The sequence below is a fragment of the Tenrec ecaudatus genome, chromosome 7, assembly GCF_050624435.1.
Source record: "Tenrec ecaudatus isolate mTenEca1 chromosome 7, mTenEca1.hap1, whole genome shotgun sequence".
Lineage (NCBI taxonomy): Eukaryota > Metazoa > Chordata > Mammalia > Afrosoricida > Tenrecidae > Tenrec > Tenrec ecaudatus.
The window spans coordinates 63407705-63430646 of record NC_134536.1 but is presented as its reverse complement, the minus strand read 5'-3'; the positions used below and the strand labels follow the sequence as shown (position 1 = coordinate 63430646).

Genomic DNA, 22942 nt, shown 5'->3' with positions numbered 1-22942 from the left:
GAAGTAGATCACAAGGCCTTCTAAAGCAGCGGTTCTCAACCTGTGGGTCACGACCCCTTTGGGGCTCAAACAACCCTTTCACAAGGGTCGCCCGATTTGTAACAGTAGCAAAATGACAGTTATGAAGTAGCAATGAAAATAATTGTATGGGGGGTGGGGGGGTCACCACAACAGGAGGAACTGTATGAAAGGGTCGTGGCATTATGAAGGTTGAGAATCACTGCTCTATAGCTTCTGGGTAGACTTGAACCACCAACCTTTCAGTTAGCAGATGAATGCATTAACCATTTGCATCACCCTGGGACTCCTTAGATATATAAAGAGTCTTAAGTGTCATGTCTTTATCTCATTTGTAAAAGCCAAACAAAAACTCTAGCAAACACCTTTTTAATTATCTGTAAACTATATGAAAGTTAGCCAATGACAATTAGTCTATAGTTTGACGGTTTAAAAATGAATTTACAACCTAATAGACTGTATAAAATATTTTAAATGTTATAACTATGAATTTATCCAAACTAAGAAGATTTTATAAAGCTAAATAAAAATCAGTAGTACATATTTACCTACTTATAGTTGTTCAAACCTAACATCAAATAAACAAATTATATTTTTATCTAATGGAAGAAACTATGTTTTACCTCATAGATCCTCATTGTTAACACTTTATCTTGGACTTTAATACAATAGATATTTGTGTGTTGACCAAAACTGAACATATGAAAGATAGAAAAAAATCTTTGTTTAATTTAAACTTTCCTGTTAACCCACTATTGTCCACTCAATTCCAACTCAGAGTGACCCTATAGGATGGAGTAGAACTGTGCCATCAGGTTTCCAAAGCCATAAATGTATTGAAGCAGATTGCCAAATTTCCCCCAGAGAGACATGGTTCATACTACAACCTTTGGATTCCTAGCCAAGTACTTTAACCACTGTGCCAATAGGACTGCTAAGTATATCCAGACCCAGACCCTCCTAACAACCTACCATGCCCATTCACCCCAAGACTTTTAAATAGTCTTTGGAGATATGAAAATACTTTATTAAATTAATATTACAGTCAGAAATCAAATGATTTGGGGCATATATGCTACAAAAGACTTCTTTAAAGTGTTGAAACAAAAACCAAAGATGTCACCTTGGAGGACCAAGGTGGCCCTGACCCATGCATGTTTTTTCCAGTCAGTCACCGCATATGCATGCAAAAGCTGAACAATAAGTCGGGAAAGCTAAAACTTGATGCATTTTAATTATGAAGGCATTGAGGAATATCGACCATGACATGGACTGCCAGAAGAATGAACAAAGCTGTCTTGAAGGAGTACAGCTAGACTACCCTTTACAAATAAGGATGATGAGACCTTGTGTCTCTTGAAGAGAGACCATTCCCTGGAGAAGGACATCTTGCTTGGTAAACCCTTAAGGAAATAGATTGATCCAGTGATGGCAACAGTAAGCTCAGGTACTACACCAACTAGTGGGAGGATAGCAGCACACGGCAGCAGTTTCTTCTGCTGTACAAAGGTGTAGTGTGCTAGGCTGGGTTTTCTAGAAAAAGAAAACTAGCGATATTCAAATGTGCATAAAAATGTATATCAGGAAATAAATTTATATTAAGAAAGTGACCGACACAGCCACAAAGTGCACAAGCTCAGTCCAACTAAAATCTGGGGTCAGATGCAAGCTGGAGGTGCTTCTCAACTCAGGCAGGTGCCGTTGCGATGAACCAGAGCAGGAAGACCACAGAACTATAGAGGCAGAGCCAAAGGAAATCCAAGGTCAACAAACAGCCTGGCAGACTGCTGACAGGTCTCAGGGTCTGCAGGCCATATCGTGGCCCCCTTTCCAAGAAGCCAGATGTAGGCTCTAGGCCATCAGGTATAAGAAGATGAGAAAGTCAGTTCTCTATAGTGTCTCTTGCAGATATCAAATACATCACACCTACAAGGAGACATTATCAGGCTGTGACCTGATTGAAAAGTTGTACTCTACCCACGTCTTGTAGGTGCAGCCAAGTTGACACACAACCTAACTATCACATGTGGTAATGATTTCTTTTAGAATTAGTATTAGACTCGTTCCAAGGAGGTGGAGATTAAAGATGTCCCACATGTCCAGATATTCCAAGATGTTAAAAGTCCCCCATCTGAAGTTCAGTGGTCTGTCTGGAGGATCCTCCTCATCTACAAGACTGAAGAAGCTGGTGAAACCAAACTGCAACTCAAGTCCCAGGACCTGGAGGTCAGACAGAGGCAAACCAAACGCAGGGTCCAGTTCCCCAAACCAAAACTGTCTGAAAGTCAAAGCAGGCCTTCTGCTTCTACCACCGCTCACTAGGAAGTAGAGATCACAAGAGGGAAGGCTTGGGTTACAGTTTTTTTAAAACTTCACTGCCAATGACCCATCTTTCTCTATCAGAGCATCTCGATCTTAAGGAGCACAGCCCAACACATAACTACTACACCACCAGGGACGGCTTTGACGGCGATTTGTTTTTTGCCTTTAAGTAAACCATACCCCTAAGGAAACAAAGGATAATCTATTTGAATCATGCCAGTAAATGGGAGACTCAGAAAATGCCCTGCCTTAAATAGAGAACTCCTTCCGAAATAGGATTCTAACCACAGGCATAGAGGCCAGAGTTTACTGTGCACCACAAAGGAGATTATGGCCCAGGGATCATGTTAAGTAATTGACTGCATCTCAAAAGGGTTTTGATGAGTCAGAACAGATTTGACAGCACCTAACAACAAGATTACAGTTACTTGTTTCCTCTGCCCTAGAAGTTCACAAAATACAATCATAAACATACTGGTTTTAAAACACATGCTAGATAAAATGTTTCTCGTTAGAATTTTAGTAATTTTTACTCTATAAGACATGTACATTACCTGTACAGTATTCTAGCTCACTAACAGAAATATGCTGTGCATTTTACATGTTACTATGGTCATCAGTGCTCAAAAATTCCAGCTGTAAAACCTCAAGCAATTTGTGTTATTATTACAACAGCACTCATCCTAGCCCTGAAAACTCTTCAAGACAAGATTCATCGTTTAGAAGTAGAGAGAACACAAGCTGAAGATAACCTGAACATACTGTCCAAAGAAGCTGCACAGTATAAAAAGGCTTTGGAGAATGAAACAAATGAGCGAAATTTGGCACACGAGGAACTGATAAAGCAGAAAAAAGGTAAGACAGTGCAGTGGCTCCCCGAAATGGAGGGGCTACCAAAGTTTACAATTTGAAAATAATGCTCCCAGTCCAACAAATTTACTCAGCTACTTTTTCCATACATGCAGACCTTGAGGCCCCGACATTCTGATGCATGGGGGCGATTGGTATATGCTTGAGATAAAAAGGAAAGTTTTAGTTCTTAGACAAGCTCTATTTAGAAATTGGCGTGTTTTCAGGTAACTGAAAAATTCACTTTAAACCATAAGATAACTCTCAAGCCAAAAGGCAAACCCACTGCCGTCAAATCAATTCCAATTCAGGGACCCTTTAAGGGCCCTTCAAAAGGTAAGTAGAATGCTGTATATTTTCAGATAGATCTTTAGTTTGAAAATATAAAGCAATACTAATTAACAATATTAAAACCATAATAAAGTAATTATATAGAATTTGAGAATGGGCAAGTAAACAAGTTTTTGTGGAAATCATAAAAACATAGACTAGAATTTTAAGAATTTTGGCAGTAAATATTTTTTAAATTATCCCATCAAAACCTGTTTTTTTTACTATGATGATGTATTCACCTTCATGAACAAGATTTAATTGTGTTTTGATTTACATATCAAATGAAGAAATAGGAAGAAAAATTTTTCTGAGATAATTGGACAAAATTTGAATTAATGACCCAAGCATTAGAAGATGAGACTTGCTTGTGGAATTGACTGTGCTTTAAGTAGTCAAGAGCACAGAAAACGAGAATGGTAGAGTGTGTGTTCCTCAGTTCCCTAGAGGAGTAGGATGTAGTGGTCAGGAAGAGACTGCAGGTCCTCCGTTAGAACAAATGGTGTCACTTTCCAGGACACCCATTCTTTACTTGCAGAAGTATACGTGAAAATCAAACTGTTACTTACAAAGAATGAAAAATTCATAATTAATATTTTTCATAATTCAGCAAGAGTCAGTACTTGGAACTAAAGATGACTTGAACTTTTAGCTCATGGTTGAATTCACCCTAATGCATTTTCATCATACCCAATTCTCTAATCTATGTGATCAACTAATGGACTCATCCCTTTTTTTCCATAGATATAAGTATACAGTTAAACTCAGCCCAGTCTCGCTGTACTCTTCTAGAGAAGCAGCTAGAGTATACAAAGAGAATGGTTCTCAATGCAGAGCGAGAGAAGAATATAATCTTAGAGCAACAGGTGAGCATATTTCGTATAAAGAATGACAATAAAATGTAATATTTTTAGGGATATTTAAAAACATTGGAAGGTTGCCATGCTATCACCTTAGGTAAAGTAGGCTATAAAGTGGCATAATTAGCTAAAAGTTTGGCCATTCCAGCCTACCTACCCAGAGGCACCTTAGAACAAAGGCCCTGGTGAAATACATCCCAAATTGGAATGCAGTTTGTTTGCATATGGAATTAGCACGAGTCCTGCGCACTATGGTGGGCACTATGGTGGTTATACATCATGAGAAAAATGGACTGTAGCAAGTTTCACAGGATGAGTAGCAATTGCAAAGCAGTTGAGTAGTTCTTCTAAAGGTTAAACAATATTGTCACTTACTGCAGCAGTTTACACTCCCCGGGGTATCTACCCCAAATAATTGAATCCAGGGAGGTAAACATACCTGTGTACACAGGTGCTCACAGCATCATTCACAGTAGCCAAAAAGGTGAGATGCATACTAGCATCTAACAAACATGGATTGTTATTCAGACATAAAGAGAATGAAGGTCTGATATATAACATCGATGAACCTGAAAACATGGTGCTGAGTGGAGTAAGCTAGACACAACGCAACAAATTTTGCATGATCCCATTTATATGACATATCTGTAAGTATATAAAATATTAGGCAAATCCATTTTTTAAATTTATTGATTACTAAGAAAAGGAGGGAGTGTGAAATGGGGCATGCTGACTGAAGACGATAAAGCATTTGAAAATGGATGGTGTTGACGGTTACACCACGGTGAATGTGAGTGTCACTGGTTTTGCAGTTCATGGTTAAATGACAGATGTTTTGTTATATACTTTTTAACCTCAGTAATTGTTTAATGTTTGCTAAAATTTAATATTGATTGAGATCATCTAAGACAATAGCTCTTTTATAGGATATTTTTCAATTATAAATTTATTTAACAGATATAAGATTATGATTTTGTTTCTTCTTAGAGTTTGTCTATTGTTCTTTCATCTCTTGTTTTATCCCTGATATTAATAATATGTTTTCACGTCTAGTTACCAGTCTACTTAGTACTCCATAAATTGTATTGATTTTTTTCAAAGAAACTTTTATATTTTTTATATTTCTACTTATGTCCTAGTTTATTGATTTCCACTTTACCTTTTATCTTTTCTATTTTCTGCCTAACTAGACTTTAATGTGTTTTTTGTTCTTTCTAGCTTTCAATATTGAAGGTTTGAGTTACTGAATTTAAATCTTTCTCTTTTCAGTGTTGCATTTTGTAATTAAAACTATAAATTTACCTCTAAATACTGCTTAACTCGTGACGTATACCATTTCATTCAGTTCAAAATATTATTTCACTGTTGATTTCCTTGAAAACTTTATTAATGTCTCATCTTCTTCTTTGCTTTCTTTTTCCTCCTCTTTCTTTTTAATATTTGCTCTAGATCAGCGCTTCTCAACCTTCCTAATACCACGGCCCTTTCATACAGTTCCTCATGTGGTGGTGACTCCCCAACCATAAAATTATTTCATTGCTACTTCATAACTGTCATTTTGCTACTGTTTGAATCAGGCTACTCCTGTGGAAGAGTTGCTTGACCCCCCCAAAGGGGTCGTGACCCACAAGTTGAGAATCACTGCTCAAGGGATTAAAATACACATTTTTAACTTAGCATAGACAATCAGGAATACTGAAAATAGCTTAATGTAATAAAAAGTCTTACTGTAGTATACGTTCGTTTATTCCTTCCTCCTTTGTGCTATCATTTTCATATATTTTACTTCAACATAGTGATCAACCTCATAGCACCCTTTTATTATTTTGCATTAGTCAATTATCTTTTAAAGTGATTTAAGAAACAAGAAATACATGCATATGCAGACTTTAACTATTTCAAGTACTTTTCATTTTTCAATCTGAAATAAATTTCCTTCAGCCTGAAGTGTTAATTTTACAATTTCTTATAGCACAGGTTTGCTGAGGGAATTATTTTCTAGAGTTATCTGGAAGACTCTTTCTCAGAATTTTTAAAGCATTGTTTTTGCCGGATACATAAGCCTAGTTGTCAACTCTTTGTTTCAGTTTTCTCTCAGCACAATACAGTTGTTATATTGGTCTTCTAGTTTCATAGTTTCTAATGAGGAATCTTACTTTAATTGCTCTCAGGCCGCTTTTAACATTTTCACTATCTGACCAGTTTTCGAGTTTTTATCAATGGCATGCTTACGCAGGGTTTTCTCTGTATTCATTTTGCTTAGGTTTGTTAACCTTCTTTGACCAATTGGTTAATCTTTAAAAATAAACCTTGGAATAGTTTTAGCCATTATTTCTTCGCAACCTCCCTTTTCTGTCCTGGAGCGTTAATGAAACATGTACTAGAGCACAGGTCATCTAGACTCAGTTTATTGTGTTTCAGCCTTTTTCCCCTGAGCTTCTAGTTGGATTTCTGTTGCCTGTCTTTATATTTACTGAATTTTCAGTCTGAATAGCCAATCTGTCCTGATTCTTATCTAGTTATATTTTTGTTTCAGTTATTATAATTTTCAGTTCTAAATTTTCCATTGGTTCTCTTTTAAAGTTTCTATGTCTCTAATGACATTTTCCATGTGTTTACGTGTTATGCCTGTTTTTCTGTTCCCATCCCTGATTAAAACAATAGCCTTAAAGGTTTTGTCTGCTAATTTCAGTATCTCAGTCATATCGAGGTCCGTTGCTGTTGATATTTTTTTATTATGGATTTAGGTTCCCTGGCTTTGTTGTATTGTTAGTAATTTTATATGTAATTTTTAGATATATGTAAATTTTATATATGTTGGATGCTGTCCAAAATCGTGTGTGTATTTTTAAGAGTGTGGGTTTGTTCTGGCAGGCAGTTTCTTTATAGGCAGATCAGTTTGATACTGCCAAAGCTTATTTTCAAGCATGTGAGGGCAGGTCTAGAGAAGCCTTTAGGACTCTAAAAGTAGACTCACTGCCATCACGTCGACAGGACCCGGGTGGCCTTAGCTCCTGAGGACAGCCTTCCTTGGAGGGTGAGGTGTCTCCACTGATTACCCAGGGTGTTCAGGGAGGTCTCACAGGGCTGACTGGTTGGAGCACTGCTCCCAGCACCATGTGACCGCTACTCCGCTCTAGAGTAGCTCATTTCTTTCAGGCCTCACAATGTCTATTCAGTGCATGTGCAGCTAAATATTCAGCAAAATGGATTAAAAGGGACCTCTGTGTATATTGCACAACTTCCTTCTCTCATATACTTTGCTTACAGGTTCAGTCACCTTAACAGCCATGAGTGTTGATTTCTACCTCTTCTGCTCATTCTGTGCCAGTTCAGAAAGTGTGTTCAAGCAGAAAAATGGAATAATCCTGGGGCTTATCGCATGTGTTCTTCATCTTAAGGATCACAGTTATATGCTGCCATTCAACATCTGAAACAGCTGGTGCATACATTTAATCCAATTTCTAGTTGATTCATGAGCGAACACTTCTCTGGTTATGGGTTATTCTGACAGGGTCAAAAGTCTCTGAGATTTTGGGGGGAAGAAAGTCAGAATAGTGAGTACAGTTGGCTCTTGGCATACACTGGGGATTGGCCCCAGGTCTCTGGGATTACCAAAGTTGGTCCCTCTCATAAAATGGCATGATATTTGCATACTAGCCTACACACACCTTCCCATATACTGTACATCATTTCTAGATTACTTATATGCTGAATACAATGTAACTGTGATATAAAGTAGTACATTATGTACCCTCTTAGCCTTTGAGGGATTACTTTAACTGCTTAGCTGCTTGTTTTTTGCTTAATGTTTTAAATTTGAAGATGGTTGAATTCATGGATTCAGAACCCTGGGGTGTGCAGAATCCAGGAATTCTAAGGCTAAGTACTATTTCAAAGCAATACAGAGATGTGCCCACATATCTGTATGTGTAACTGAGACAGATGTTTTTTGAAACTATTTACCTTTACTTTGTAAGCAATATTCTATTTTCTTTTTTTAACAATTTTTGAGCTCGTATAGATACCATAGCATTCCATAGTTCAAGTACATCAAGCAGTATATTACTACCACAATCAGTTTCAAAACTTTTTCTTTCTTCTTAAACTACTTGATGTCAGCTCCCCTTTTTCCTTCCCACCCCTACCCTACACCCCCAGGAACCCTATTCTTTTCCATTTATCTATCTATCTATCTATCTATCTCTCTATCTATCTTGCCTTATCTCACACCATCCAATATGTCCATTCACATACAATTCTGTGGTTCGCTCCCCTTAAGTGGGGTTATACAGTCATCAGTGCTGTCCGCTACAATTTCTCCCTTCACCCCACTTCCCTGTACCCTCAGGGAACCATTAGTCCTGTTACGGTTTCTGAAGAGTTGCCTATGTTGGCTTTCATGTTTCAAACGATCTTAATTATTACAAATTAACATATACACGTCTAACATGATTAATGAAGTAAAACATATGAAACCATAATAGTTAGGGGAGGAAACACTAAAGAACTGTGTTTCATTAGTGCTCTACTGCTCCCTGGATTTATCAACCCTTCCGTGTGACCTTCTGAGAGCGACTGTCCAATTATTTTACAGGTGGATTTGGGGTCTCCACAATATCCATGCTCCTTTACATCGATTTGGTTGCTTGTTTTTGAACTTATGATACCTAGTCCCATCGACACCTCATGATCACACATGCTAGTGCGCTTCTTCCATTTGGGTTTTGTTGCTTCCCTGTTAGATGACCACTTGTTTAGCAAGACCCCAGATGCTACATCTTCTCATACCCGGGCACCATCAGCTTTCTTCACCACATTTGCTTATGCACCCGTTTTGTCTTCAGTGGTCGTGTTGGGAAGTGAGTCATGTACAGTGCTATGTTTTTAGAACAAACTGTTCTTGTACTTAGGTAAGATATAAATAGAAGCCCAAAATCCATCTGCTTCCTTGTATTTACATATAGACACACATATAAACAAATACACCTGTTTATTTATTTACATATATACATATACCTATTTTTTCTTATTTCCTCCGTTTTTTTCTCCTGCCCCACTATCATGTTTACCCATCTTTCACCTATTAGTAATACCTCTCAGATAAAATTCGATTGTTCAAACATGACCAGAAAAGCTACACCCTCCTGGCCATCAATTTTGGAACCCTTACTATTCCCCTGCCCCTGTCCTTATTGGTTCACCACTCACCTCCCACTGCCTCCTCCCCTCCCATGCCTGCCCCAGGGACCATCAGTCCTGTCGCTGTCTGTAGGATCACCTATCCTGCCTATCTTGTGTAAACAAACCACAACAACAACAAAGAAACACCATACAAAAAGTCCCCAGTCTAACAGATTCTGACACAGACCAGATGAGTGTCTGCCAAATAGCAAGATGGACATGTTAAAATCATCAGTCTATTCCCATTTTCTTTAGCGGTTCCATATCACAGGACCCACTTGCCTAACAGCCATGAATCCTTTTGGTCTTAAGCATTCGTGTCTAAAAGGTGTGCATCCTAAAAGTCCCATTGTTATTCTTGGAGTCAGGGATGGAACTGACTAGTGCCCCAACCCACCACCCATTCCATCTTTAGATTTTCAGTGTGGCCCCCTTCTGAGTGACCCCACACCAGTTCAGATGAGGTGCCAAGTTCTGTCCTACCCTACCCCGTCAGAAGTCTACAGTTGGTATTCCTCGGGGATTTCGTGGCTTCCCTCCCGTCGCTGGTCTGTTGCACTCCCTTCTTGACTTGCCCCTATGTGGAAAGGTCAGACCAGCCATTCTCCCCAACTGTACTTCCGGGATGTCCTTTGTAGCACTGTCATCTAGGGAGAGGACATCTTGTAGCTGAGGCCAGCCCTGCAGTCATCTCTGGTAATGAGTTGCTTCAAGCGGGAATGTTGCCCTCTAGGACTAGCACTCCTGAATGGGGTCTACTTTTGCTCTTTCTTTCCTATGGAGATGTAAACAATACCATCCCTTGGGTGGGTTAGTGCCCTGACCCCACTTCATTGTCGTTTTTCTTCTCCCACCCCTCTGGGGCCTTAAAGGCATATGTGGGGGTGTAAGATTACTTTCAGCACAGGTTCTGTTTGAATCTTTTGATGATGTCTGACTCATTGGATTTGGTCTGGCTCATGCCAGAGTATCTGGTCCTCAGTCTGGGGATTGTGCATTGTGTGTATTTTCCCTTATGCCTGTTCTGCAGTTTGAATTTACCTCAGTGGACTCATGTTATACTTTTCCTTTTGTGCTTGGCTAACTTCATTCAGGATAATATCCTCCAATTCTTTCCATAAGATGAAGTGTTTCATATCTTAAACCGACAGCTGTCTCTCCACATGGTTTCTGTTGTTCATCCCACTGGACGGAGTAGTAGGGGAAGACATTTTCTTTTATGTTTATTGACCATTCAAGTTTCCTCCTTTGTGAATCTTCTGTTCAAGTCTTTTGCCCACCTCCTCAGTCAGCTATTCATTTTTTTCTTGTTATAAGCTTGCAAGATTCTGTAGATTTTATTAATAAGTCCTTTGTCTGATATGTCTTTACTAAATATTTTTCCCCAGTCTGTGGGCTCTCATATTACTCTCTTGATGAACTCTTTCAATGTGCACAAGTGTTTTATCTTGTGTATATGCCCCACTCACCTATTTTATCTTCCTCTGGTATGTTTCCTTTCTTATTTCTGATAGCCCATGTATTCCCTGTGCTGAGGTTCTTAGCTTTGTCCCAATTTTCTAATTGATAATCCTGATAGTTTTGGTTTTTACCTTGAGGTTTGTGATCCACCTCGAATTTGTCCTTGTGTAAGGAGTGAGGTAGGTAAGGGTCTAACTTCATTCTTCTACCATCATTTGTTAAAGAGGGCATTTCTTCCCATTTGATATTTTTTGGGCCCTTATTGAAGAACAATTGTCTGTATGCTGCTGGTTTTTCTATCTATCTGTCTATCTGTCTATCTGTCTATCTATCTATCTATCTATCTATCTATCTATCTATTTATTTATGTTCTTAACTGTTGGTACGAGTATCTATCATTTTACCAGTACCATGATGTTTTGACAACTGTGGCTATATGATATGTTTTTAAGTCAGTTAATGCAAGCCCACTCACTTTATTCTTCTTCCTGAGGAGTTTTTTGTTAATTCTGGCCTTCTTCCCTTTCCATATGAAGTTGATGGTCAGTTTTCCATTTCTCTGAAATGACGCTGGGATTTGGATCAGGATTGCATTGAACTTATATAGTGCCTTAGGTAAGACCGACATCTTTACAGTATTGAGTTTTCCGATCCACAAGCATAGGATGGTCTTCCGTTTGTGAAGTCCCCTTGTGGTTCCTCGTAATAATCATTTGTAGTTTTCCTCGTACAGCTTTTGGGTTAGGTATATGCCTAAGTATTTCCATTTATGCTTAGCTGTTGTGCAGGGTACTACCTTCTTGATCTCTTTTTCTGTTAGCCCATCATTTGTATATAGCAATCCAACTGATTTCCGCTTGTTGATCTTATAACCTGCCACTCTGCCATATTCCTCTATTGCATCCAACACTGCTATTGTGGAGCCTTTGGGGGGGGGGGGGGTCTCAATATATAACATCATATCATCTACAAAGAAAGATAAATTCACTTCTTTCTCCAGATGTATACCTTTATATTATATTTCGTTGACTTATATTGTTAACTTGGATTTCCAGAACAATGTTGAATAAAAATGGGGACAAAGAGCATCCTTGTCTGGTTCTCGCTTTTTTTTAAATCATTTTATTGGGGCTCATACAACTCGTGTCACAACCCACTGGTTCTCTTTTTCAGTAGGAATGTTTTCATCTTTTCTCCATTGATTGTAGTGTTGGCTGTTGTAGTTTCATATATAGTTTTAATTATATAGAGGTAGTTTCCTCCCAGTCCTATCTTCTTGATTGTCTAATTAGGAATGGGTGTTAAATGCTGTCAGATGCCTTTGCTGCATCTCTTGATATTATCATGTGGTTCTTGTTCTTTTTCTTCTCCATGCGGTGGGTAATGTTGATGGATTTTCAAATGTACCCTCCCTGCATCCCTGGTATAAATCCCACATGGTCATGATGAGTTATTCCTTTTATATGCTTTTGTAGTCTGTTGGCCAAGATATTGTTGAGGATTTTTGCATCTATGTTCATTAGGGATATTGGCCTGTAGTTCTCTATTCTTGTTGGATCCCTGCTCAGTTTGGTATCAGTGTTATACTAGCTTTATAGAATGTGTTTGGAAGTTTACTGTCCTTTTTCTGCTCTGGAAAAGCATGTGCAGAATTGGTGTCATCTCTTCCCTGAATGATTGGTAGACTTCTCCTGTGAAGCCGTCTGGGCTAGGACTTTTTTTTAGTTGGTAGTTCCTTGATAACCTAATATAGTTCTTTTGCTATGGGTCTATTCAAGTTCTTGACTTCTCTGAGATCATCTGGAGAGGATTTGTTTTTCCAGGTACTTGTCCATGTCCTCTCAGTTGTTGTATCCATTGGAGTTGAATCTTTCGTGGTACTGTGTAATTAGTCTTTTAATTTCATTAGGGTTCATTGTAATTTCCCCTATTTCATCCCACATATCCTGGATATTGATGTCCACTCCTTCCTATCTTTTGTTAAGTTTGCCAATGGTTTGTTGATTCTATTAATCTTTTCAAAGAACCAGCTTTTCACTGAGTTGATTTTTTACATTGTTTTCACACTCATTTATCTCAGCCCTGATTTTTATACTGTCTTTTCTTTTGCTATTTGAAGGATTATTCTGTTGACTGTGTTATAACCGCTGAAGGTTTTGTGATTGGGTATCGACAGTAAGTCTCTTCTTCATATGTGCACTTACCACAATCAAGCATCCTCTGATAACTTCCTTTGATGTATCCCATAGGTTTTGGTATCTTGTATTCTCATTATCATTGGTTTCTAGAAACTTCCTAATTTTGTCTCTAATTTAGGTCAATACATACTCCTTTTGAAGAAGTAAGTTATTCGCCCTTCAAGTATTTGTCCTTTTTTTTAATCTTTTTGTTGTTGTTGATTTCCAGCTTCTGTTTAGGTAGGGTTCTCTAAAGACACAAAACCAGGACACTCATGATTATATATATATATATTATATGTGTGTGTGTGTGTGTAGGTTTATGTAGTGAGAAGGAACATAACAGCTGATTAGTCCACACGGCAATACAGAGGGCTCACTTCAACTCACTTTTATGGAACAGTTAATATACTGAAAGTCCTTCAACTCACAGAGGGGGCTTAGGTCCAAGGTCAAGGAAGCAGACAGTCGAGTCTTCCCCCAGGCACAACAGTCAGAGGCTTCCCACAGCCAACAGACAGCAAGGTGGGGTCAACAACAGTCAGTAGCATGGGAGCCCAGCAAAGCAGACCCAAATGGGATATTGATTCAAGCAATACAAGACGAGAGGATCCACAAACCTAAAGCTCAAGCAATGTATGCACCAACAGCATGGAGAAGCAGGTCTTGAAGGAGCCTCAAGCTCTCGCGACAAGATCCATGGATTGGCTGGGCCCACAGGTAGAGTAGTACACAGGTTGAGGCTGAGAACTAGGTAAAGGAACAGCATGGTGGTCTGATCATCAGAAAGCAAGAGAGATGGGAGTGCGTCTTGCAGAATCATTTATCTCTTTGGCCTCTAATCAGTCTGTGACCTGACTAATCTCAGCCCACATGTTCCTATTTGCCAGGTTGACACAGTAAACCTAAATATCACACTGTTTTATGGTGTAGTGGTCAGAGAAGAAAGTCTGAGTAACCTTTATATGTTTGAATTTGCTCAAATTTGACTTGTATCCCAGCATGTATCTATTTTCAAATAGGTGCCTTGTGAACTTAAAATGAATGCGAATTTTTTTGCAGTTAGGTGGAGATCTGTGAATATGTTCATCAGGTCGAGTTGTCTAATTGTAGAGTTTAGTTCAGTATCCTCCCTGTTGAGCTTCTTTCCACTGATCTATTTTTTATCACAGAATGGTATATTGAAGTGTCCTACTATGATTGTCGGTCCTGTGAGTTTTTTCACTTTTTGAAGGATTTGATTGACGAATTTCACAGGTCTCTCATTGGACACGTATATGTTGATTATGCTCACTGGGTCTTGGTCTGCTGATCCCTTAAGCATTATATAATGCCTATACTTATCTCTTCTTATGTCCCGCACCTTGAGATCAATTTTGTCAGAGATTAGAATCGCAACTCCTACTTTTTTAGATTGTAATTAGCTTGATATACCTTCCATCATCCTTTATTTCTCAAATTGTTTTTTGTGTCTGTGAGCTTGAGATGTGTCTTTTTTTAAATCATTTTTTGGGGTCTCGTACAACTCTTTATCAGAAGCCACACATACATCCATTGTGTCAAACACATTTGTACATTTGTTGCCATCACTCTCTTGCAGACAACAGATGGCTGGACTTTGTTTCCTAACCCTGTAATGCCAACTGCAATGTTTTCATAATATTTCATTAAATGTATATATTAATATATATAGATAACTATGAAAGTAAAGAATAAAAACAAAAAAATTTTTCCTGGAATTAAAAATTCAAGCATTATAGGGCTAATCCAGTGTGCTAGCCTTTTGTCTTTTGATGGGTGAATTCAAACCATTGACATTCATAGTTATTAATTACATCCATCTGTGGATATTTTGCTGTGCTTCTTGTACCTTTTGTGATATTTTCCTATCTCCCTCCCTAGCAGTGTGTTGTGTATGTGTCAGGGGATTCATTCTTTCCTTCTTTTCACTGCTGGGTCAAAGACATCTTGGGCATTGTTTTCAGTGCACTGACTTTTGGATAGTGTTACACTATGTGGTGGTCTCATGTTTGTGTTCTGTGGATGTTGGTCTTCTGTCCAAAGTGAGTTGGAAAATAATTTTTGTGTTGCTTTTTTTTTTTTAAATATATTCTCTTCATTTTTTTCTGATCTGGGAAAACTCTTAACCTCTCTTTCTATTTTGATGGAGAGTTTGGCAGGATAGAGAATTCTTGGGTTACCATTATTCTCAAACTTTTGGAAGATGCTATTCCATTCTCTCCTCTTCATGGTTTCTGCTGATAAGTCTGAGCATATTCTCATCTGATTACCCATATAGTTGACTGCTTTTTTCCTCTAGCTGTTCATATCATGTTCTCCTTTTCCTCAAAGTGGGTTAATTTGACTGCTATATGCCTTGCTGTGTTCTTCTTGAGGTTCAGTCTAATTGGTGTCCTCTCTGCTTCCTGGGTGATTGATTCTCCTTCATTAAATTGAGTAAAATTTCTTCCAGAAATTCTCTCGCTGTTTTGACTGTTGATTTCTTCATTATGTCTTGCTCTTGTTTCCCAATTATTTGAATGTTGTTTCTCTTCCTAGAATTGCTCATTATTCCCAGGTTTTCTTCAGCTTTTTTGATTACCTTGTTTGATTGTCTTTCACATTTGTTGAATTCAGCTTGGCTATATTCGAGGTTACTGAAACAATTTTCCACCTCTTCCAGCCTGTTGGTAAGGTCTTGTATCTTTTATTTTGCTTCTGCTGCATCTTCCCTTAATTCTTGTATTTCCTTTTGGTAAGTGGACTCTATCTTCTCTATTTTTTATCCTTCTGTATTGGTTCCCTTATATCCTGAGTGACTCTAAGCAGGATTCTGAAGGTTTCTATCTGTGGTGGTTCAAGGTCTGCTTCTTCTATATACATCACCAAGTTCAGATCCTTTTCAGACATTGCAATTTATTTCTCCAGCTTTCTTGTAGTGAGTGCTGATGTGAGTAGTGGTTTATGTGGCCTGTAGGTGTTGCTGGAGGTGCTAATCTATGTGTGGTGTGTAGAGTACTGGCGATGGGGCTGGTCAGGCCCATGTGTGGCAAGCAGGGCTCTGCAGTTTGGGCTGGGTGGCTGGGAGCGATATGCAGCAGGTGGCACTGGAGCCCAAAGTAGGCGGGGCAGAGTGAGCTGCAGGCACATATAACCCTCTGCACCGGCTGCATGATCTGTTATGGCTGTGCTGGCCAGGGCTTCCAGCCACAGGCCACTCCGGCTGTGCTGGTAGAGGAGCAGGACTCATCTCAGACTCAAGTCCCAGGCAATGCCTGCAGCTCAGGCTGCTAGGACTAAGGTGGCCAGTTCCATCAGCTGCACAAGCCCTGCAAACCTGGGGGGCGGGGAGAGAACTCTCCGTGGCTATGTCCCACAGCCTCTCTGGCTTTCTCCTGAGGCACTGCAGGGAGTGGGGTGCTCTGCAAGACAAGAGCTCCACTAACAGCAAGGGAGGTTCAAATAGCAGCCAAGACAGATGGCACAGTGGCTCAGGTTAGTATGGGTGGGGTCTCGGGCTGTAAGCTACGCAGACAGAGGACAAAGCGGGACAATCCAAACACCGGGGCAGAGCCGTAGTGTGTCTGCGAGGCCTGAATGCACTTCCTTGACCCCACACTCGGCCTCCCAGTCCCCTGATTATGCTTTCACGTGTGGGATCTCCCTTCATGGTCGCCTTCACCTCAGCACCATCTGTCTTCCTGGAAATCAATGTTCTATTTTCTAATGCTAATCTGAACTCACAAAATTTTATCACCCACTGAGATTCTTGTGAATGTGAGTTATGGGGCATGCACAGAAATATTCATTGTATTTCTCATAATTAGAATGTACTGGGATCAGTTAAAATAAATGTCTAAATTAAGATAGTCATCTGCAAGGTGTGCTGCCATTTGGAGTTGAATTGGAAACCTGAAGATACATGTGAGTGCATGTAAGTTCCTGTAGACTATGTTGGAAACAACACCAAGGACACTCCTTGCTGCAGTTGTTTCTGTGGGGGACAACCAGACATGGTAGGCCAGGGGTGAATGATGGAGAGACTTACTGTCATAGTGTATTTTTTGTACATGTGTATGTATCACCCATTCAAAACCATACATTTTCACAGGGGAGAAGCTTCCTTAGCTGGATAGAGGGCTGATAGGAACTGGCTCACTCATTGTCTCTAAGATCTACCTAGATCCTAAAATTCCAAAGGCCTGATAAAATGAGGGGAAGTACTGCCCTCATTGTGCAGCTTCTGCATGTCACTCTGATTTTCTGTGACTAATTTTCGTTACCACATCACTGACTATTTACTATCTGCAATGCTGCTGGATGTTGACCTAGTAACAGTGTTACACAGCAAGTACCACTGTGCTGCTTATTTAGCACACTTTTTTTGTATAAAATATTGGCTCCTTAAAATTATTAGACTTTTTTGCCCTTTGTTTATAAGCACCTAAATTATGTATGAGTGGGCTTCATCAAGTTTATGGGAAAGTTCCATTTTCCACAAACTTTCTGAAGCCCTTTCACACCGGCACGTTCAGGTTTCTTATGGCCAGTTTAACTGTGCTCTGGATTCTCAGTAATTGTTTTGCTTTTGATCCATTGGCATCGCTTGCCAATTTCAAGTTTTGCTTTTATCCTTTCCAGGCTCAGCTTCAAAAAGAACAAGAACAAAATCATATGAAGCTGCATGCAAAACTTGAAAAGCTTGACGTCTTAGAAAAAGAATGTTTTAGACTTACAACAACTCAGAAAACTGCTGAGGTAAGCCTCTTCTTGTTGTCTTTGCCACAGTGATGCCAGGAGTGCAGCTTCCCTGTTAAACACAGTTGGCACCGCATGTAAATGCGGGGAATTTTAGATCAGGGTTATCAAGCTTCCTTTTCAGCCACTCAGGCGTGGATTCCTGTCTGTCGGGGTGGTAAGCTCATGTGTGCTGCCACAGCAGGAGCGAGCTTGCCTTCTGAATGTGCAGTGGAGTTTTTACTGCTTCTAAGGTGGCACAGAGAAGCTTTCTCCAGTCTCAGAAACCCACGGGGCCATTCAGATCTGTCCCGTGGGGTTGCTGTGAGTCGGGGTTGACTCAGTGTCGATGAGTGGCTTGTTTTTTGAAGAAAGCAGAATATTTCCATTCCTCAGAACATTTACTTAAAAGGATACTTGAAAAGATTGTCTTTCGCTGCTTGCAGATCAGTGAAACCTGTCCTAGATCCCCTCCAAATGCTCTCCTCTTTCCGACTCCAAACCTATCCATTTCATAGAACTTTGTTCAAGTTCTGTTTCCTCGGTCACGCCTTCCTTGAGTTCTCCAACACTCAGCTCAGGAAACTCCCATTTTGAACTCTGTTCCGAGCCACACCTTGGCTAGATGTGTGTACATGGTCTGGGTCAGAAATTATACACGTTGCTCCGTTGCAGCATTGTTTCATGTATGTTGCTCTTGTTTCCCTGAGTACAGTATCAACTCTTAAGTAACAAGAACCTCCATTAATATTTCTAATGTGCCTTCTTTAATACCTCTAAGTTTTTATGTGGCTTTGTTGATAGAACTTAATAAAATATGGTGTGTTACATTTTTTGCTTTTCATTTGTGCTCATACATAATTTCAAGTAAGGAAGCTGAGGGAGAAAGGGAAAAAACTGGCAATTCCTTTTCCTTGCACTCTGCTTTGACTTTCCAGACTCATAAGAATCAAGACCCACTAGAACTCTGCTTGGAAAATAAACTAAGTATATTTGGCTCTTGTTTTTATATCACAGCCCTAGTCTTTTACTCTTTTGCAGGACAAGATAAAGTATTTGGAGGAAAAACTGAAAGAAGAAGAACACCAGCGCAAGCTATTTCAGGACAAAGCTGCAGAGGTAGAGTACGACGTCATCCAGCGTGGGAGGGCATAGACTGAATCCCAGAGTCTAGACTCTGATTTTCGCTTCTTAAAATGTTAGTTTTGTCACCTTTTCCTTTAATCATGGAACTCTCAGTCAGGCTATTTATTCGTATACTTGGATACATCACTATGGTTTAATTTGGTCTCTCGAAATTCTGACAAATACATATATTATCAGTTGAAAGAATATTGGGATAGATTGTTTTAAGTTTGATTTATAGCTAAATGATACATTATCATAAATATTAATGATTTTTACCCATGCCAAAAAATACTAGATTTGGGGAGGTTTTCCTCCTCATTTTTATCTTATAATTTGATAACTTGATGTCACAGTTTTATGTTCTTGAAAAGCTTAATGCCAATCGATTTTATATTTTTTACTCATTACTATTATAGCTTCAAACTGGCCTGGAAATCAATAGAATTTTAATGTCTTCAGTTTCAAATCCCAAGCACTCACTGGGAAAGAAGAGATCTTCAAAGGTAGGCTTGTAAAACTTTTTTCCAAGCAACTGGTTTTCCTTATGAGCCAAACTTACTCGCCTTTTTGATGTTTAGGCTTGTCTCTTTCTAAGAAGTACTGATGATAAAAGGCATGCGATAATGCCACCATGGGGGAGTAAACAGATGAGTCAAATGACGATGCTCATATGTTTAAGATTACAGAAAAAGAAACATTAATTGTTGAGGCCTTACTTTAGAGATTGATGAATGTTTTGCTTAGATGGCTTAATGTTTTGGATATTATATATATAAACCTTTTATAGTTAAAATTTTTTTTACTCTATAAAAATCTCTAATCTTAGGATTTTGAAATTATAGTTCTGAGGCGCACTATTACTAATTATTTTCTATGCATATTCACTATAGCACTGTTTCTGTATGTCAATCAGTTGTTTTTGGAGGGACTGTATTTGCCAAACATTTAGTTACTAATCTAGCTCTTAACCACGCACATTACCCAGAGACTCCAGAATGGGGCCTAGTGAGTGAAAATTGAAAATGTAATTTGGAGGAAGATTGTAGCCAATCTCCCATGGCACCGGAGAGAGAAGCACATGATGGAATGTTTAATGGCCTGTGTGAGTGACAGGACGATTATGGAAATAGCAGAAGGGTTATGGCCAATCTCCAATGCCATGTGAAGAAGTTTCATTTCTACTCTAGATAGTTAAAAACCATCGAAAATGTTTGAGAAGAGTAGAGACATGATTAGAACAATGCTACTAGATGGTAAGTGACGGGAATGTAATAAAGTGAGTGTGACAGGAAAGACTCTGGAGACTGACTGAGTGCTCTAAGATGACGGAAGCCTTTGCTTGGGATGTTTCTGTCCTCCTGAAAGGCTAGCCTGTAACCAGGGACCTCATTCAATCAAGCAACTAGAAGAATTAACTTAAATTTCTCTTGCTCTTAATTATAGCTGCTATAAATAGCATGAGACTGGATCATTTTTTTCTACTACTTGAAATTCATTTTGCTGGAGTCCAGATTGTCCAAGGTCACCAAGTAACATTGAGACAATAAGAACTGACTCAGAAACTTTTATGACTTGTCTGTCTCTAAGCCATTTTATTTCTTTAATTCTTCATTTTATTTTTCAAACTCTGGTGATGATAACAGTTAAGACATCTAAATGTCCATTCTGAATGGAGAGTGCTGTATTTTCATGATGGACTCTTGCTGAAGTGTTAACTAGAGTGACCAACCCAGCCCAGTTTGTCTGAGACTCTCCTGGTTTCAGCTCTGAATACCCCGAACTCCCCCAGTCATAGATAGATTGGGACAGTTGATCCTTCTCATTAACTGTTGTTCAAGCGCTCCCATGAAAAAAAAATGGTTGGTTAGCATAATTCAAATTATTCTCTAAGCTTAAGAATATCTAATAAGATGTGTGTTTTTTAAATGAAAGAATGTAATGAAGAAATACCTGTATAAAGAAGAATAAACTCAGCAGTGATGGGCTCAGCACCCTGCTGAATTACCAATGTGGCAAAAGCCTCACATGTACCCCTTGTAAATTGCATGTCCAAGGGTACCCACAATTCTAAGTTTCCATTTACTATTCTTCGGATTTTAGAAAATTGCTATGTAGATGAATATGATCATGATCCCAATCAAGGTCCAAAGCTCCCTCCACTTCAAGGCTCCCTCCTGCCACCTCATTACAACCATATTTCCCCAGGCCCTAACTGTAAGCCTGGCAACTTCTCATTTTTTCATCTCTATAATTTTTTAATTTCAACAGTGTTACATAAATTGAATATTATAGTACACAACCTGTTGGGACTAGCTGCTTCTTGCAGTTGTTGGTTGCCGTCTAGTCTATTCCAGCTCAGGGAAACCATATGTATCTCAGAGAAGAACTATGTTCCACTGGGCTTTTGAGGCTGTGCCCTCTGGAAGCAGAGTGCTTGGTCTGCCTTTCACTGTCTCCCCGGATGGTTCACACCATCAGCCTTTGGCTCGCACTTGTGGTGTCATTTGGACATGCTCTGCCACCTCCCATCATTTTTTATTTTACTAGGTTGTATAAAGGAGATCAAAGTGGACGTGACCTTTTGGGACGGGCTTATTCCACACACCTGTATTTCTGGAGAGGGCTCCTGGTGGTGTGGTGGTTTCTCACTGGGCTAGTCCCAGCAAGAGCAGCAGTTTGAAACTACCAGCCACTCCTTGGGAGAAAGACGAGGCTTTCTACTCCTATAAATAATCAAAGTTGGGAAAGTTAGTTCTAATCCTGTCCTGTAGGATCAATATGAATGGACACCAACTCGATGGCTCTGAGTTTGTTCCTTTGTTTGTTTGTTTGTTTGTTTGTTTGTTTGTTTGTTTTAATCCCATAAAGATCTAAGCCAATTTATGTATCAGTATATTTTAAAATTTTTTGCATAGTATTTCATGGTGTGAGTGCAACACCGTACTGAGGGGGCTTCAAAGAATTCCCGGAACTTTTTCATGATCTTTTATTTCTATGTTTCCATTCTGTGTTTAGCTACTCACCTAATGAAGGATATTTGGGTTCATCCTTCCGTTTGGAGCTATTACAAATACAGCTTTTATGAACATCTGTGTACACGTTTTTGTGTCCACATAAGTTTTCGATTCTTTGGGCTAAATACCCAAGAGTGTAATTGCTGAGTCGTATGTTTAACCTAGATGGTTGGTTTCATAAGAAACTGCATTTTCCAGCATAGTTGTACTATTTTTCATCCCACCAAATATGTTTGAGCGATCCATATTTCTGCATCTTCACCAGCATTTTGGGTTGTCCCTATTTTTATTTGGGCCATTCTGACCTGAGCATGGTGAGTGGAGTTTTCGTTTGTATTTCCCTAGTGGATAATGGTGTTGAATTTCTGTTCGTATGTTTGCCACTTGTATCTCCTCATCAAGGAGATGACTGCCTCAGTCTTTGCCCTATTTACTACTGGATTATTTGGTTCTTTTTTGCTGTTGAGTTTTCAGAATTTTTTATATCCTAAGTTGCCTTTCCAAGTGATATTTTTTTCTGTTTGCTTTTTCTCTTATACTCTTTAGAAAACTAAATCTTTAAAGAGAGGACTAACTCAGCAAAGTTATTCAAAGCTTGGAGCACCTATGCCTTTCATGCCTGGGAAGGTAGGGACAAAATCGTGAAGATGCTGGTTCAAAAAACCTCCTGCCCAAGGTCCATCTGTAGACAACAGGACCTCCCTTGCAGAGGGGTAGTAGAGAGGAGATGAGTCACTCAGGGTTCAGTGTAGCAACAATGAAACTCAAAACCTTCCTCTAGTTCTTAAACGCTTCCTCCCCCAACTATCATGATCCCAATTCTACCTTGCAAACCTGGTTAGACCAGAGGATACACAGCGGT

General features: G+C 39.2%; 1 protein-coding gene across 3 annotated transcripts in view; it reads left to right on the top strand.

Moving 5' to 3' along the window:
- The window catches only part of CEP57L1 (centrosomal protein 57 like 1), a 62341-nt gene that overhangs the window by 32417 nt on the left and 6982 nt on the right, over positions 1-22942 (top strand). For 2 of the 3 annotated variants that reach the window (XM_075553994.1, XM_075553996.1), the window contains exons 3-8: positions 3016-3195; positions 4264-4385; positions 17843-17959; positions 18980-19057; positions 19483-19569; positions 22627-22707. In XM_075553994.1, the coding sequence (XP_075410109.1) occupies positions 3016-3195; positions 4264-4385; positions 17843-17959; positions 18980-19057; positions 19483-19569; positions 22627-22707 (665 nt within the window). The remainder of the gene's footprint in view (positions 1-3015; positions 3196-4263; positions 4386-17842; positions 17960-18979; positions 19058-19482; positions 19570-22626; positions 22708-22942) is intronic. The other variant, XM_075553995.1, reaches the window with a different exon arrangement.